The 19,022-nt window shown below is 33.7% G+C and overlaps 1 protein-coding gene across 8 annotated transcripts in view; it reads left to right on the top strand.

Annotated features, from left to right (window-relative positions):
- LOC128990037 (protein lap4) overlaps positions 1–19,022 on the top strand; it is a 114,872-nt gene that overhangs the window by 29,739 nt on the left and 66,111 nt on the right. For 7 of the 8 annotated variants that reach the window (XM_054412257.1, XM_054412259.1, XM_054412261.1 and 4 more), the window contains exons 3-14: positions 1,273–1,351; positions 1,891–1,980; positions 4,952–5,072; positions 8,176–8,250; positions 8,720–8,937; positions 10,373–10,506; positions 11,342–11,453; positions 13,033–13,208; positions 15,385–15,533; positions 16,008–16,124; positions 18,008–18,121; positions 18,887–19,000. In XM_054412257.1, coding sequence (XP_054268232.1) covers positions 1,273–1,351; positions 1,891–1,980; positions 4,952–5,072; positions 8,176–8,250; positions 8,720–8,937; positions 10,373–10,506; positions 11,342–11,453; positions 13,033–13,208; positions 15,385–15,533; positions 16,008–16,124; positions 18,008–18,121; positions 18,887–19,000 — 1,499 coding nt within the window. The remainder of the gene's footprint in view (positions 1–1,272; positions 1,352–1,890; positions 1,981–4,951; positions 5,073–8,175; positions 8,251–8,719; positions 8,938–10,372; positions 10,507–11,341; positions 11,454–13,032; positions 13,209–15,384; positions 15,534–16,007; positions 16,125–18,007; positions 18,122–18,886; positions 19,001–19,022) is intronic. The other variant, XM_054412256.1, reaches the window with a different exon arrangement.

Here is a 19,022-nt window from a genome sequence, read left to right as displayed (position 1 = left end):
GTCTTGTTGTTTAGGTACCGGTTTAAACAATAGGCAATCATCTTAACACTTAATAATTTATATTTTTGTCATGATTGCCTTGGGGTATTGTTTATTTATTATTTGTTTTGTATGCAAAGAAACTTTGGTAAACTTAGTTTCAAGACTAGATTTTTATTTTTGAGGTCCTCGGGAGGTTGATGGTTCAAAGTGATTTTTTATCAAATAATTTCTTTTGTACTGGCTTAGGTGATGTTTTAATATGTCAGAGTCACTCGCGTTAGATTAGATTAAATCTATACAACAGGAAGTTAAGTTTAAGACAGACAAGTTATGAATGGTATGATAGATTTGTCAATAACTTCAGCTAGCTCTTTAGTCAGTACTATTTATTAATACCCAGCCGCAGCTAACCTGCAGATATAGCGAATTTCTATTTGACTGATTAGATATTTACAAAATAATCTGCTTTAACATGTCGGATTTATTTTTATTTAAATAACATTAGGTTTAAAGAGTAGACGTTTCTTCAAGTAAGGAGATGACAGTTTTTAAGTAAAATGTTAATAGTATATAGTATGAAATAAATTAATTTGGCAAATTGAATAAAAATATACAGATAAACAAGCAAACTACAGCTTTTCATTTTTTCTCTCCTTAATAACATAACAATTTTAAATGTACAGGTTTTTTGGAATTTTTTCCATAACCTTACTTTTTAAATGAACGCTTCAATACAATTAAAAAAAATAAAATTACAATTCAAATAAAAATAAAAAAAAAACACCCTGTTCCCATCACCCGATTTTGCTGGTTCTTAAACTCAATCAAGTTTATCCAGCCTTATGCATTCATGCAAAATTTCATCAAAATTGGGCCAAAATTACTCTGAGAGTTATTGTATTTACAGAAATATTTCTATAAATATTTTAGTGTTTTGGCCCCTGGGGACATTGGAATTTTAAAAATAAATCGGTCCAACCACGAGTCCTGCAGTAAAAGCTGATATTCTATAAAGGAAGTTCACTAAAGCATATAAAAAAAATTCAGCTGGGTCCAGTTTCCATGCTTCTGACTTTTATCAGCATTTCTGGTATGTCTTGGTTGGTTGTTAGACACTACATTGAGGGTTGCTGCACAGATGTAAAGTGATGTTATTTGGAGAATTTTCTACTCTTAGAAATCATGTACCTAACTTTTCTGGTGATCGCAGTCCTGCTAGACAAGTTACAATGGACGGAAATATGAGTAGTAATTATTCCAGTTTTATAAATTCAGTAATTTTGTTTCCAGATATTCCAGACATCCCTGAGAATATCAAGAACCTCCGCTCCCTACAGGTGGCAGACTTCAGCAGCAATCCCATCCATAGGTTTGTATAATTTTTACCATACTATTGTTAAGAGAAATATCAAATTATTGGAAGCATAATACGGTTAAGACAATAGATGATTGCTCTGTGATCAAACGTAGGGTCCAACGGTAGTCTACAATATTACAATGTGAAACTGTACTAACGTATAATAATAGTAAATTGTGAAATCTCTTCAATTGTAGAAAGTGAAAATAATGTAAATGGGTTTAGTTTGATTACCTATGACCGGTTATCAATGTAACTATAGTTTTAAGTCATTATTTCCCATAGTTTTAAATGGGCCTATTTATTATTTACCATGGTTCAGTTTTTTGTAATGGTCCTGTCCAGTGCCCAAGAGTATGAACTCTGTCAAAAAATAGCACCTTCTTTTATTTGCAAGACAACAAATTAACCAAATTTGGAAATTCCTTGATTTTTAGATTGGGAATTAAAGTATGTTGCACTTAAATTCACTGTGGAAAGGTAAAGGTATTTCCAACTTAAAATACTGATTTGATCAGTTTCTGTATATTTAATGGGTATTTTGATTTCAGGTTACCACCAGGTTTCGTCCAGCTGAAAAACTTGACAATATTAGTACTTAATGACATGTCCTTGACCAATCTCCCTCCAGACTTTGGAAGGTAAGCTGTACTTCCCCCTTGATTTATCAAAATGCTGTATTATTATCTTAAAATATAGTCTGTTGCCTTTAAATTATAGATTAGGTTTTGCTCAACAGATTTGTTGCGAGTGTAGCACTCCTATTCTGGAGATGTGGGTTCAAATCTTGCCAATCACCAATGATTTGTGATGTGATGTGAGGTGGTTCAGAACACACATTAGCAGTTCACATTTTCTAGCATATAGAGTTCTTAGGATCCTAGAATATCTAACCATAGGAGATACCTTTTTAGGTCTGTTAAAAGAAATGTCTCAGCTGGTCTAGTTAAGGGGACCAAATTCAAAAAAAGATTGAATAGTAAACAGGTGAACTAAAATCAAAATTTAGGTGCAAAATAAGGCCTGATGCCTGTCCTATTGTAATTTCTCAGATGTTCGTTATACAGTCTTTTCAAATTTGGTGTTGTTTGATAGAAAACTTTAAATTAAAAAAAATTTACGGTTTAAAAAAAATCATGCATTTTCAGTAATTTAAGTTATAAGATTCCATTTTGAAACTTAGCAATATTTTTTTTTAATAATTTTTTCTCAAGTAGCTTTTGACTGTGTTTAACACTATGTTCAAAATTTCATAAAAACATTTTAAGCGATTTTTAAGATATATAAAACACAAAAAAAAACTAGTAGTTTTAGCGAATTTCCCATATAGGGAATAAGCTATTACCGTAGTACTCATGGTAAGACCTGGACGCGGGACCGATTGTTTTTTTCGTTTTGAGGTCCCTAGAGGCAAAAAACACTATCCGCTCAAATTCATATATATATATATATGTCCGTTAGCACGATAACTCGAGCAAAAATGATCTGATTTTGATTAAATTTGGTACAAACGTGTAAACCTACGTTTATTCGAACGAGTTCGTGATCCAGCATGATCGGACCATGGGAACGGGGGTTTACGGGGGGTTTTATGGGGTAAAAATTGGTTTTTCCCATTTTTGACCCAAAAAACATAAAATTTAGCAATTTCTTTCCAAACCATTTTGTAGAGCTTAAAAAAACAAATAATTTAGTATATTGAAAAGTTATTATGGGCCTAATGGTTACGGAGAAAATTCCAAAAAATTGTAAATTTAAAATTCCCATGTTATTCTTATGGAGAATAGAATAAGTAAACTGTTGTAGTTAGCTTGTTTATGAACATATTTTGATCAAATTTGGAAAATGTTTTTATTTCTTACTAACTATTAACATTTTACAAAAAAAAAAAAATTGTTTTACCCTCCCTGATGCAGCAAACCTAAGTACTTGTTAAACTAATTCTATTTAAATGGGGAATAAATGTTATATTTTTAAGTATACATATCAGTGTAAATCCAATCAGTGAAATGGAAATTCGCTTAGTCTGCAGGTTTGCTGCGGCGGGGGTATTTAGCTATATGATATTGACAACCCAGTGGTTCAGATCAAGGCCCCACTAGAAAAACAGGCCATGCTGTAGCACGGGCAGCGCAACACTACAGTACGTCACAGTGGTGGATAGTTGTACTAATTTCTTACCATTAAAATTTTACAAACAGCCAGCTTGTTTATTTACCTAAAACATATGGGAATGGCTATGGCAATGAATTTATCAATGAAATCTATCCACTAGTGTGACGTCATGGATCCTGCAGCATGGCCAGTTTTTCTAGTGGGGCCTAGTTCAGATCCCACCTAACAAAGTAGGCCTAGGTCCTCATGTTCATTGTATAAAAAAAACAAAAAAACTGGGAAAGAGGAATTGTTGTCTTGGAAAACTTCCTTTACTAAAAGCCATGTAATAATTAAATCTGTTGACATCTAAAACACACATAGGCCCTCTCGCCTTAACAAATTAAAAGTTGAATCTATTGTTTTCAAACATTAAAGAAAAAATATTGTTTTCTAAATGTCTAAAAGCAGCAGTAAAGCACGAGGCGTTGCTGCAATGCTGTGTTTATTTTTTAAAAGCAGACGACAATGGTTATTAGGGGAATTCCTTATGGGGCCCATTGTCAAGCGTTGTTTGCATCATCTCTGAATACATTTTCAGACTCATTGTCGTGTTTTCTCCACTTTCAGTTTAATCATGATTAAAGTTTTGTGTAATTTTTTATGATTTAAAATATATAATATTTTTTGATGCAGTGATATTGGTTGATTTTAAACGTTTGCAAATGTATTTGATTAAAAAAGTTATAATTTATAAGGCTTCAGTTATTTTTTTTTAGATCGTTTCATATTTTTAATATCTTTTTCTTTAATTAAAATGCACTTAAAAACTTGTGCTTGCTTCCCATGTAATTATTAACAGTATGCATGTAGTAATTCATTATTTTGAATTATTTTCTTATCTAGGCCTATTGTTATTTTCTAATTGTTACACAGAAGTTATATTATTCATGTAAGAATGGTGAGTCTGTGAACAAATATATATATATATATATAAATTCTAATTTTTTGTTTGGCTAGCCTATAAAATTAAAATTTAATCTTATATTTTGTTTTAATGCTAGCCTTTACTGAGTAAAATATTTTTAAACTTTCTTTAAAATAACCAATTGTTCAATGCTTTTTTGGGTTCATTATTTCTAGGCACACTACAAATACTAATCATAGGGATTAATATTCAGTTCTTTTAGATAATTGTTCCTACTATCCTTCACATTTAATATTAAAAACAACAGCTGATCATTGTAAATCTGAAATTCATAATATTGTAAAAATAAAATATTCCTTTCTGTTCTTCTTGTAAACATGGTTTACTATTTTTTTCTCTCTTAATATTTCATTAATAATCACAAACACTCTACATTATTTAATGGTCCTTCGAGCCGGATATGAACCTGTGACCTATGGACAAACACTCTACAATTAACCTAGGTTGGTAATTGAAGTTACATTCATAGTTTTATATAAGATATTTACAGTACTAGTTTAAATAATTAAATACAATGTTTTATATTCCAGTTTATCAAGTTTGGAATCCTTAGAGCTTCGGGAGAATCTTTTAAAGTCACTTCCAGAATCTTTATCACAATTGACGAACCTAGAACGGCTTGATCTGGGCGACAATGAGATTGAGGAGTTGGTAAGTAAATCATTTGTGTCAGTTACGTTTATTAACTGTGTTTTTCAAACATCTTGTGTCAAATTGTTACAGTGTCACTTAGGTGTAATGTTTCATGGGCGTCAGGTTTGAGAAATGCTAGGTTGTTGGGAGAAAGAGGCAAAGACTGACTGATATAGGCCTACTGACTAGTTAGGCTACTTGCTATGGCTCCAGTCGTCATGTATGCATGACTTGTATTCTGGTCTTAATAGCGCTAATGCACTGATAAAGGATTTATCAATGGTAAGGACTTGGAGTACTTGTAAGTGTAAGGAACCTATAACCTCAAAATTGTGCTTGACCGCTTTTTTGCGGTATTTTTTGAGGGTCTATCCGGGTACTTCACCCCTGCTTTTCCCCTCCATTTGGCAATACTGAAGGCCGGCTAGCAGTATTGTTTAGTGCAGCTATCTGTTGGGTTCTTGTCTACGTCCACAACCACTGGGACACAGTATATGCCTTGCCTATCATTAGGATGAAACTAAATTTAATTGTTTTCGCACACTCATCCACGCAGCGTATTAGCTGTTCGCACCACCGGCCGCGGCAGGCCATTGCTCAACTGCATTGAACATGTTAAGCTAGCCATTGTAAAATCTTGTATTAATTTTATGGCTTTCACAGCTTTAAATAATTTAAATGAGTGCAAATGATTCCTTTTTTCCCCCTTATGAGTAGTTTTGAATTTTTTGTCCGTAGACACACGTGCTTGTGAAAAGTTGGCACTGACTAGACACGGAAAGCCTATTTTACGGTTGTGTAAGGTATTTCCACGATTTTAAGGTCTGTTTACTTTCAGTGTACAGTAGAGTCTCTATAATCCGGCCGTTCATTAGACCGGCACGTCCAGTAATCCGGCACTGTGTTTCCGCCGATTATTCAGTAAATTTTCATGTCTAGACTTGAAAACGCGAGTGTCCATATTTCACAACAGCAGTACACTGACGACTGACGTCTGCTACGGGTAGTTGCGTTCAGTGCGTGGCGTGTGAGTTGAGTGAAGGCAGTATTGTGAGTACAGTGTATATACTATACAATCTACAAGTGTAGTGCGATGTCGGGAAAACGTAAGCATGTAACGCTGACTTTAGATAAAAAGTATACGATTTTAAAACGTTTGGAAAAGGGTGAAAAGTTGGCTCATCTGTCTAAGGAATACAATATCGGCCGTGCAACTATACACGACATAAAGAAGAAAAAGGAGCAAATCGAATCATTCTTTAAGAGGAGTAGTGAATCATCTTCGAAGGTAAGAAAGACATTAAAAGTAGGCGAATTTCCGCAAGTAGAAGACGCACTTTATAATTGGTTCATGCAAGAAAGGAGCCGACACACGCCAATTTCAGGTGATATTATAATGGAAAAGGTGAAACTGTTCTATAACAAAATCATGAAAAAGGACGACTTCCGTGCAAGTGTTGGGTGGCTGGATAAATTCAAACGACGCTTTGGAATTCGACTGCTAACTATGACTGGTGAAAGGCTTTCGTGTGATGTAGCGGCTGCAGAACCTTTTATTGAAAAATTTAAAGAAATCGTGGATGAAATGGACTTAGGCCCAGATCAGATCTACAATGCTGACGAGAGTGGTCTGTTTTGGCGTCTTTTGCCGAAACAAACATTCGTTCATAGAGAGGAAGCTAGGCTAGTGCCCCTGGTCGCAAGTTGGCCAAAGATAGAGTAACTTTTATGCCGTGTTGTAATGCTAGTGGCACGCATAAATTAGAATTGCTATTGGGAAAGCCAAAAAGCCAAGGGCTTTCAAAAACACACAGTTGCCAGTTACATACACAAACTCGACAAAAGGATGGATGACAAAAACTCTTTTTTCGGAATGGTTCCATCAAAATTTAGTTCCATCAGTAAAAAAGTTTTTGAAAACACAAAAACTGCCTCAAAAAGCCCTTTTTTTGCTCGATAATTGTCCTGGACATCCAGATGAGGATGAGTTAAAAAGTAGGGATGGAAAAATCACTGCTTTATTTTTGCCTCCAAATGTAACTCCGATACTCCAGCCCATGGACCAAAATGTGATCCAAACTATAAAAACGAATTAAAAAAAACCCTTTTGTACAGTGTTTTGTCAAAAGAGGGGAGTGTTGTTACAGCTCTGAAGGAAACCTTAAACCTTAAAGATGTTGTTTTTAATCTTGCAAGCGCATGGGAAAAAACTTGCAACAAAAACAATTGTTTGTTCATGGGCGAAGTTGTGGCCTTCTCTTGATTTATTAGATGATTACAGAAGACAATCCAAATCCTCAAACGACAGTGACAACAGATGCTGAGCTAAATGACTTGAGAGAAGCAATAGCCGAACAGTTAGTAGACGATCCAGAAGATCTGACATCAGCCGATGTTACCGCCTGGTTAGACGGAGCAGACGACGAGCAGTGTCAAATCATGACAGACGATAAGATCATCGAAGATGTTCTAGACGGCAGTGACGTGGTGGAGGGGGACGAGGAGGGCGGAGTGGGCGGAGCCAGTACGTCGACAGCTGCAGCTGCACACACAGTCAACACGGATTTGGTGCTCTGTGCCTACGCAACTGCAATAACTTGGGCGGAATAAAACGGTGCTTCGGCTTCCTATATTATGACGCTAAAGAGGCTCCAGGAAAATGTTTTAAAACTTTCTTTTAATGCAAAGAAGCAGAAAAATATTACAAACTATAGGTCTTACATGTAAAGTGTACAGTAGGCCTAAAGTTCTGTAATTTTCATTTTGTACACGTACAGTATTTAGTGATTATCTTTGTTCATTGTCTGATATTGTACTGTACGGTTGTTTGCTGTTTCATATCACTGTTTATTTTTCACAATAATACATTAAACAACATTTCATTAGGCCTATACTGTACAGAAATTCAAATAATTGTTATCATGGTTTTCGTAAGCAATAAAATGTTGTTTATTGTAAAACCACTTTAATTTCTGATGCATTTCCACTATTCCGGCATTTTCTATAATCCGGCCCTACTAATCCCCATATAGGGCCGGATTAACGAGATCCTACTGTACTTTAATACTAAAATATTCACTGGGTTTCTGTTGTTTTTTTATCATCTGTTATCTTGTTACAGCCTCATCATATTGGCAAACTGCCAGCCCTACAAGAGCTTTGGTTAGATCACAATCAACTTCAACATTTGCCTCCAGTGAGTAGTCTTTTGATTTAATTTTAAAAATTAAATACAAGTTCATACGACAAAGTCTACTAAGTTATTCATGTTTTGTACATCCAAGAATTTTAGTTATTTTTGTGGTAACTTAATTTAGTGACTCAAAAACTTCATTGAAAAAGAATTGGTTATTTTTAAAGAATTGGTAACCCCCAAAAAAAGAATATGAAGGGTTTGCACTGCTTTGTCTTAAAAACGTTCAGCGTTCTCTCACCAAAGGTTAGTACCCAAAATGAAATTTAAACCAATCTAAATAAATATGGGCAGTGAGCTGGTCTAGTAAAGTTGTAGCCTTCAGTCCCTGAGGTCCCAGGTTCAAATTCTACAAATGTATTTTATGTACTAACACTGCAACCTTTTAGTCGGAAGTAATGTGTAAAACGACCCTGAGCTAGAGCCTAGGTCTGAGACAACAGAAGTGAATAACATCTTGTACATTTTTCAGGAAATTGGCAATCTAAGGAAGCTCACATGTTTAGACGTATCAGAAAACAGATTAGAAGACTTACCAGGGGAGATTGGTGGCCTGGTTAATCTGACTGACCTTCACTTGTCTCAGAACATGATTGAAACACTACCAGACGGTTTGGGCGACCTGGTCAAACTGACCATTCTAAAAGTAGATCAAAATAGGCTTGCTAGTCTAAATCAAAATATTGGCAAGTAAGTACACCAGCATGTAAAATGTAGGCAATAAGGTAGGTTCTAACTGAGCACTAGTGGTAAAAATGTAAAAGTAGCATAAAAAGTGTGCACTAATATTTTATGAGCATGGATTTGTTGTAGAAAGGACTTGTTTGTCTTGTGCCATACTACATAAGCAAAATGATTTGTAGCAGAGGTGATTTGTAGCAAATACAATGTGATTCTCTTGTTATATTAATAGCTCAAAAGTTTTCTTACATCTTTAAACCCTAGAAATGTCAGTCGGTGATTTTATGGCTGATTGAGCACCTCTGTGAAGAGCCATCGGTTATAAAATGACTGATCCAGTATTTAAATATATTCTGGTCTTGCCTATAATCAACGGTTTGACTTTTATTATTAAGCATGGATGTGAAGTTAAAGAGGTTGGCTATCCTGCTAACTCCCCCGTAATATTTTCTGATGGGTTGGCATCCTGCTAGAGTTTACTGAAATCTTGTTTTATTTCTCCTATCCTGAAGTTCTATATGCCGTTTGCAAACACCATCACTTATTTAAGTTATTAAAACAAAACATTAATTCTGACTTATTATCCATTGGAACAGTTTTAATAGTGTATTATAATATGTGAGTAAGCTTTAGTGAATGTGTAAAACTTTTTTTTTAAATTAACCATGCAAAATCCAACAGGCAGTTCCAGGATAAACTATTTTTTATTTTTCACATTTTTTTCAATGGTAATTGTTACATCAAATGTAATTTGAGTCATTTCAAGGCTTCAGACTCTTAATGTAGCCTTTTGACATCATTATGTCTATGACGGTCCTTTGCCTGTAGAATGTCAATGTGAGAAGCAGTTCCTTAGAAACTAACACTGGCTATGCTTGGTAAGAGCTTTCCAGAGGTAGTACAAATGAGCTTCTTTGCTGTAATTCCAATTATTTTTTAATGTTAAGGCCAACTATAGGCCTACTAACTCTTTTTCTTAATAAATTAATAACAAACCTTTAATAATATAGGATTATCTTTAAAATATTTTTTTCTTCATCCTATTACAGCAAGCATAAAAATATAAATTTCCTTCAGAGTGTAGACATGTCTAAAAAAAATATATTTACTATAACGTTTATCAAATGAAATCAAGACGTGACATTTGGTCAATACCCTGATTTTCCAGGTGTCTTACCAATGTCCCAGTGTCTTAAAGTCTCAAAACTGTAAGATGTCTTTGATTTACAAAAATCAACAAAATAATCTTAAAGTTTCCACAAACCTATAGTGTTAATTTTAGATAAAAAGTTTCATTTATGATATTGTGAACACATCCACTCCCTGAAGTAATATAGCTCTACACACAGGGATGTGAACCTCCTAATATTGTATCTTTATCTTAGATAATCCATTTAAAGGCACATAAACGTGTCATTTGTAACAATCCATTGTTTTGTTTCAGGTGTGAAAATTTACAGGAATTAATATTAACGGAAAATTTTTTAGTAGAACTACCATTGACTATTGGTAATCTAGTTAGGTTAACAAATCTCAACGTGGATCGTAACAGTTTACACAACCTTCCAGTTGAAATAGGTAAGTGATTTTGTTTTGTTATTAGAATAATAGAAATAATTATCGTTTCTCGTTCCCCCCTAATCGGAAGAAATTTTTATCAAAACAGGTCTTATAAGATAAAAAACTGTAATAATTTATCTATTTATTTACCTCATCTCAGATGTTCACAAATTCTTTGTACCCTCATTTACGTTATGTTGCACCACTATTTGATCATTAACAGTCATTACAATACGAAAATATTATTTACTTGTCGAATCAGGAGTTTATAGTCCTTTGTGGGACACATATCACAATGTCAATAATACAACAAACATTGACATTAAAAATTATATTATGATTAAAACAGATAGGCCCTAAGCCTTCCACATACAACATACATTAAGACAAAAAACATTCAAATAAGTTTGCTTTTTTATTCAATCTTAAAAGTCTCTTAGAAATAATTTTTTCAAGTTCTTACATTTGTAATCATAGAAGCACTTATCGTCGAGTTATTACGAGTAATTTGGCTGCACTAGTTAACAAGATTTTACAACATTACCAAAAAACTTCAATAGTATAATCCAATTGAAAATATAATGAAGAGTTGTATTAAATTTGGCATTGTTATAACACAAAACAGCCCATAACTATAAGTTTTTAGTAGTTTAAATTGCATAACATTAAGGAAGAAGGATTGGATACACAATTAACTTACCCTAGAAAAGAGTTCCAGGCAGTTTAGAGTTCACGAAAAGTAGAACCTGTTATTTAGCCCCCTATCAGACTTGTTTATTTTGAAGAATCCCCATGTAGGGGAATTTAAAATGTGAAATGTAAAGGATAGTGTAATATGCTTCTTCTTTTGCAGGAAATCTATCACAACTAGGAGTGTTATCTTTGAGAGACAATAAACTATCGTATTTGCCTGCTGAAGTAGGAAACTGTAAGGAGCTACACGTTCTTGATGTTTCTGGGAACAGGTGAAATGTTTTATGATGTTTTAGTCTTTGGTATTTTTGAAAGAGTATTGCAGACAAGCTTTGTGAGACTTCCCTACAACTATCAAATATTACTTATTTATCTTTATCATATTTATCTTTATAACTCAGTTATTATTTTTATTGTGAGTGTTATTAGTATATAATAGCATTGACTTTGACTTGTGGATACTGAAGTAGACATCCCATACTTAAGTCTATATGGACGAGTTATTGCCAATTTTTAATTCTAAAAAATCACAGTTCTGTGAGCCACCAATAGATAGGCTAGTAGCTAAAATTCTATTATCTACCTTATTAAAGTATAAAAGTGCTATAGCTTACAATAAACCGTCCTATTAGTTTGATTTGGTTAAAAAGTATGCATATTTCTTCTTTATTGTCACATAACGTTTACAAAATATAGCAATGCTATAAAACAGGTGACATTGTCAATACAGTATACAAATACCTTAAAACTAAGGAGTTATAAAAGAATAAAATAAACTAATGCTATGAAAATAGAAATAATTGTTGTAGACAAAATAGATAAACTTAAACATTGCATTTAAAATACCAAATAATTACACATCTTGATCACATAAAAACTCATCTATACTATAATATGTTTTCCATATTTGATAGAAATTAGTCATTAGCAGCACAATCTGTCAGTGGCTCACTTTACCTGTGATCATTTTAATTAAACTGGCGACAACTTTGACTTTGGGATGGAATGCCTAGTTCTATCAATAGTCAAACTTAATACAGTACAACTCCAGTGAATCAAATCAATTGGGTCCGTAACACATGGAAAGTAAAATATTTGGATAGTTGGATTTTTACCTAAATTCGGGGTATTCTACAGAAAACAAGACAAAATGAGGCGAGCTTTTACTATTGCGAGCACAGTTTGCGACAAAATTTTGCATTAAAAAATTCAATCGATTGGGTCAGATTATGACTTTCCATGAGTCAGTGAGAAGATGTGCAAGATTTTGCTGCACCTGCGAGAAAGATGATGTTTCCGTGACCGCAAGAAATAATGGTGATGTCTACACGATCACGGAAGATCTACAAGATTTTGCCGCGATCGCGGAAGGGATGATGTTGTGTCCATGACTGCGAGAGATGATGATCATGGCTACACGACCATCTGATGTATTTTACATTTGGTTAGGTTACGGAATCCTAAAATGATGATGTTTCCTTACCGCAAGAGTCGATGAAAAAGTAATTGTGATTTTGTGGATTTAGCCACGATAACGGCTTCTACTTTCTTTAATATCAGTTCTTACTAATGTAGTTTCATGTTGTTTTCTTTTTAAATTCTTTCTGTAAGCGGTTCAGATGATCAAGGATTTAGATAGTTTGGAGTTCTATTGTAGCCTATTTTCAGTTAATTATTTTTGTTGTGAAATAAACCTAAGATGAAAGAAGAACTGTTAAGGACAAGTTTAGTGTAGACAAATCACCGAGATATCCTGTAAACCCTGAACATTACATGCCATTAATATTAAAATAACAATATTAACAATGAATAATATTAATATTATTAATTCAACCAATGTGTTGTCTATAGGTTGCAGTACCTGCCGATGTCTCTGGCGCAGTTGAACCTGAAGGCTGTGTGGTTGTCTGAGAACCAAGCGCAGCCAATGCTCAAGTTCCAGACCGATGTGGACGAGGCGACAGGAGAAGAGGTGCTTACATGCTTCCTACTGCCTCAACTGGAGTATCAAGCAGACACTACGGCAGGTAACTGGACCTCAAACACTGTTATGCTTCTTGATCAATTATATTCATGATGGTTAACCTTTAAATTTAATTTAAATGATATATTTTACAGATATTTCTTTACGACAAAGGGTCACAAAAAGTCCTGAATCATTCATTTTAAGAGTCCTTGGAGCCCAGACGTTCTAACTTGTAAAAAAATTTAAAGAATTTAAGAAAATGTCTTATCTTATAGTTTATTAGATATTTAAATTACAAACACTTTGGTGTTTGAAAAAAAATTTGAGATGGTAAACAACTCTTTAGTGGCTGTTTGAAACTAACAAAATTAACATTGCTCTTACGGCGGGCAAATCCAAAATGGCCGTTAGCTTCCATGGACTCCCTTAGAGAACAATTCAAAACTACAAAGAACATTTCTAATTTCAAAGTTTACTATGTATTTAAATTATAATCACTTTGGTTTTCGAACAAATATTTTTGGACCATAAATAACTCTTCAGCAGCTGTTTGAAATGATCCAAGATGGCCGCTAGCCTCCAAGAACTCTTAAGGAGACATTCTTTTCTATTACTCGTTTTGTGGAGGATAGGTTTAACAGCAGGATAACCTTACTGATAAATATAAATATAAATATAATGTTTATAAAGTTCACAAATAAACACACAGAACATTAAGAGCTACTAGTCCCCTTCTTCAGTGGTAGTCTCTTTTCATTTAGGTTGTTCTGGTTGTGGCTACACAATCAATTGGATAGAAAATTTGTAATAGCTTTTAAAATTCTTTATTTGTGCATTTTCATCTATTTTTGTCAGTAGGGTAAGCCTGGTGTTTAACCTATCCACCACAAAATCTTTAAAACCCCTTGCCTAAAGCCATCTTTAAAAAAATGTAAATTTATAATAATCAAATTATTTTTGAACTCTAAGATGTTGTGTACAGAGTACAGGTCTGAATGTTGACTTGGTGTATATCTTCTTTTATCCCTCCACATTTCTCTTCCCCTAGCAATCTCTATGGTCCTCTCTTCCCCACAACCTTTTCACTTAATATCTGCATTTAAAAAAATAAAGAGCCTTCTCCATGCAGTATTGGCCAATTGAAGTAGTCTTACCAAATGTAATAATGTTTTAGATTGGATACTGAAGTAGACTTCCCATCTATATGGACCAGCTGTAGCCATTTTTTTATTAAAAAAGAATGTAGTTGTGTGAGCCAGTCACAGAATGCTAAAGTGTCTAAAATTCCATTTTATACCTTATTTTATGTTGCTGACCAGGTCATTCCCTAAGTTTGGCTTGGTTAAAAAGATTGTGTATTCGGCAGAATTTAGTAATTTAGATCAGCGCAATCTGTAGGTGGCTCACATCAACTATGACGATTTTGATCCAAAAGCTGGCTACAAATTTAACATGAGAATTGAATGTGTAGTTGTATTGAATTTTAGTTAAATATAATAGTATTTACACATTTCTATTTGTGGTAAAAGTCTTTAAACTTCATTGGTCACAATGGTAGCTACTTCCAGGTTGAGTAGATTTTCTGTAATGTTGACTGTATTCTTTGGTTCACCAACTATTCAATGTATTTATACTGTATAGCACTGTATTATATATTTCTATATACCTATTCTGTATGTGTAATTAATTAGTGATGGGCCGATTAAAAAAACTAATTATTTCCAATAATTATGTAGAATTTGATTCTCAATTTCATATGCGATTCTGAATAAAGACCAAATACTTAAATGAAAAAAAGCAAAACATTTAAAGTTTAACTAGTAAGGTTTATTAAATTATTTTAACAACACTTTACAATGTGGTTGAGGGTCTGAGAAATAAGGAAGTTTTTGTTTTCCTTTTCTTTCTTATAATTTGAATAATTTAACAATTTTTTCTGAATGGGAAACTTGTAACATTGCCTTAATAAATTGTTGAAAATTGTAGATTATCTTTATTATGTCAAGTTATATTCTGGAATCAGTATCGAATAATGACATGAAGTATCGATAATCCATGAGCCCATCGGTATCGAAAGTTTTTGAGGCGGCCCATCCCTGGTAGTCATCTATCTGTACTTTTCACCAGTATACTGTTACTTATCACTGTATTCCACATTTCTACCACAGCATTGTATTCTATCACAGTAGTAGTTGTATCTATCTCTATCCTATCTCCCGCATGCTCTGTTGTGCCAGGCAAGACCCTGTATCAAGACTACGTTTTATCACCCGCAGATGGCGCTCAGGAGAGTGACGAAGATGACAACTGGCAGGAGAAGGAGGCCTCGCGCACTCATTCGGTCAAGTTCAGTACGGAAGACGCGGAGTCAGATGCTGGCAAAGAGGTAAGTTTAACGGATTGTTGTTATCAAGTTGGCAACCAATAGTTGAATACAGTGGACTCCCAATATCCACAAGTGGATTAACCTCAATCACAAAAAACATAAATAAATATACTATGCAAGTTAAATGTAAGTAAAACAGCGACGGCCAATATGTTTAGTAAGGCACATCATCTTGCAGGCAGACTATAAAGTTGCTGCTGTTTACTTCACCGACCACTTAAAAATCACTGTTATTATTTCACACACAGCGTATTATTTTAATCACAGCGTATTATTTTCTTTACTACCCACCCGTTTATTTAATTTAAGAAATGTTTACTCGTTTCTCTTTGTAAGTAATGTAGTGAACATTAAGTAGGAAGCAACTAAGTATGTTAAAAGTGACATCGTTTCAGGTAGTTAGGCGACTTTTAAAGATTTTGTTCTTTTGTAAATTCATAAAGAAATAGATTCAATATTTTGTATTTTTTTCAGTCAACACCATTTGTCAGACAGAACACACCCCATCCTAAAGAGCTGAAGGCCAAAGCTCACAAGCTTTTCAGTAAATCGAAAAGTAACGAAAGCAGAGAATACACGGCTGAGGATGCGGTAAGTAGTAGGATACAATATTTATAAACTTAACTGTAACTTTAATATGTGTTCTGATCTGTTTATAGTTAACCCTTCCCGGACGGGAGACGGATATATCCGCATATGGTTTTTGATGCTCCGGATGGGAAGCGGTTATATCCGCCTTCTTTTCAGACAGACTGGCAGATGCTTGAGCAGTAACCAGATGTTTCGCGGAACCAAGGCGCCACTATCCTGCTCATTCCATGACTGCGCTCTCCCCCGCACTCCCCCCTCTCTACTGCGCTAACCCCTCTCCTGCGCCTCAACCCCTCCCGCGCACCTACCACCACTCCTACGCTCCCCCCCTCGACGTTTCGCGCTCAACATTGCGTTGTCTCTATTTATTGTTTACATAGGCAGTTCTTTATTTATTGCCTAACGTTGTCATGGTCATATCTTCAAAGACGGGTGGCGGATATATCCGCTGCATTTCTACTCATCCGAGGACGGGTAGCGGATATATCCGCATAATTAAAAACGATAAAAAAAAAATTATTTTGACAGTATGATGTGTTCCACTGTGTTTCTTTTATGTATACTTGTGTAACAAAACACAAATATGAAAAAAATAGGGATGGTCAAGTCTCGAAATTTCGGGAAATTTTCGGGAAATTTTCAATCTCGTTACACGAGACGAGATTACTTTTTGGCCGAGATTTTTATCGAGACGAGAATAAAAAAAAAAAAAAAAAAAAAAAAAAAAAAAAATTAAAAACGCCTGCAGAAAGTCAATGCAATACCCGCAATACAGGAGCGTGTTGTAGTTGCGTTTCCTTTTCGAAGGCGTTCTTATTTAATTAATTCTTTTAATGTAAATATTACTTTAATTCTTTTAATGTAAATATTACTTTCATTATTTTAATAATATTACTTTAATAACATTTAAGAAGTTTTGTTAAGTGTAAGCAGTGTGAGGAATGTTTTATTACTATAAAAAAAGTCAAAACAAGTAACTATTTTATAAAAATTAATATTGCTTTTATTTTATGATTTATTTTATTTTAGGATAAGTTGAACTCTATCCTAACTGATATCACCATGTTTCCTAATCGTAGGCATTTTTAATAAGTTAGGCGTGATTAATAAAAAAATGTTATGCTGATGTTATTTAATGAAAGATTGTAAATATTCTTGCCTATTATCATTATTTTAGTATTTAAACAGTCATCTAACAATGTTACAAAATCAGGTAAAAATTTCGAACGTGCATTTCCCGTTGTGTATGAGAAGAGAAATCTCGTCTCGATCTCGTCTCGAAATTTTATGAGAAATAAAAAATCTCGTCTCGTCTCGTCTCGAACTAAAAATCCAATCTCGTCCATCCCTAGAAAAAAATAATTATTTTTTCCTCTAATTTTTTCCCGACCTATATCATGATTTCGCTTGTCTGGGAAGGGTTAAGTATTTTGATTGTGTTTGTATGTTTTATAAATCCTCCAATGTTGTGTAATCCCTCATGTTTCTTTGAGTTCACTGAGTTCTCGCAGCTAAAAAATAATTCTTTGTTAACTGACCAAAGAAGGACTTTCAATTACTCTCTTTTTACTTCTTCACTTATTGATTTTGTATGCATAACGTATGTTGAATAACCTTTAACATTAATTTATAATTTCTGTTTTTAAAATTTAGTGAATTACTGAGGGGGTTTAGTTTTGTTTTCATAAAGTCATTCTTATTTTTCTGACATAACTATTGTGGTTTAACCAACCTGTGCTTTTGGGCAGAACCCAACATTAAGGAGAAATATTGGAATTTTTAACTTCTGAATAGATTAATGATTTTTTTTATTGATAAGCAAATTTAGACTACCACACTATACACCTTAATACGCCTGATATTTTTAACTGTTTTTTTTTCAGGAGGAAATGAAAAGCATGTTTAGGAACGAACGATTGAACTCAAGTGAAGTCGAACAACTCACAGACCAAAGCTCTTATTCAGATTCTTATCCTAAAGAAGTGGAGCAGAAAGAGGTAAGATTGTTAACAAAAGTTATTATTTTTTTTTCATTTTACAGCAACCACAGTTACATACAGCACACATTTTTTTTGTCTACTGTAACCATATTCTATTTATCTGACAAAAAGATAGGGCATTTGCCAGGACAAATTTACAGGAAAGCAGGCTTACCTTTAAATAAGTCTATAGAGACACATGAAATATACAACACAAAAGTAGAAATTTTTGTGGTCACTGACCACTTTTTCAACCAATGGAGAAAAAGTCCAGTGACCACAAAAATTTTTACTTTTGTGTTGTATATTTCATGTGTCTCTATGGACTTATTTAAAGGTAAGCCTGCTTTCCTGTCAATTTCCTTAAACATGTTCTATTTATGTTAGATTTTAAGATGCTAATCTTGGAGGCAGAAATGTAAACAATTTTGTTTGTAAAATTGTTGTTTTTGTTGTTTTATAAAAAAAATTGCTTATTACTTTTAATGTTGCAAATCAAACCAGTAAAGATATCGTTTAGGTGTTAGAATTAGAAACCCAAATAGGTGTCTCTGGCCCAAATATTAAGTATAGACTAAAAAAAAAAAACGGTCTGATCAAGATGTTGAACATTCTCTCAAAATACCCTGTAAATACAAATACTAAGTTAAAACCACTTATAACTGATTCTGCACTCAAATTAGGCTATATGCATGATAAAGCTTTTCTTTACTTTCTCCTAGAACATCGTTAATTGCTATTTAGTTGTTATGAAAAAATGGTAATAGGTTGTCTTATTTTCAGGTGGCAAAAGTGGTTCAAAATAACAACAGTCCAGCTTTGATTCAACATGAAATGGAAACTCATGAAAATAACCAAATAGACGAAGAGGATGAAACTGAAAATGAATCAGAACAGGTAAAAAGACACTTTTTGATAG

The sequence above is a fragment of the Macrosteles quadrilineatus genome, unplaced genomic scaffold (genome assembly GCF_028750875.1).
Source record: "Macrosteles quadrilineatus isolate MER2022 unplaced genomic scaffold, UCM_ALF_1.0 Scaffold_3__2_contigs__length_128488019, whole genome shotgun sequence".
Classification (NCBI taxonomy): Eukaryota; Metazoa; Arthropoda; class Insecta; order Hemiptera; family Cicadellidae; genus Macrosteles; species Macrosteles quadrilineatus.
This window is presented reverse-complemented; position numbering and strand designations above follow the sequence as displayed.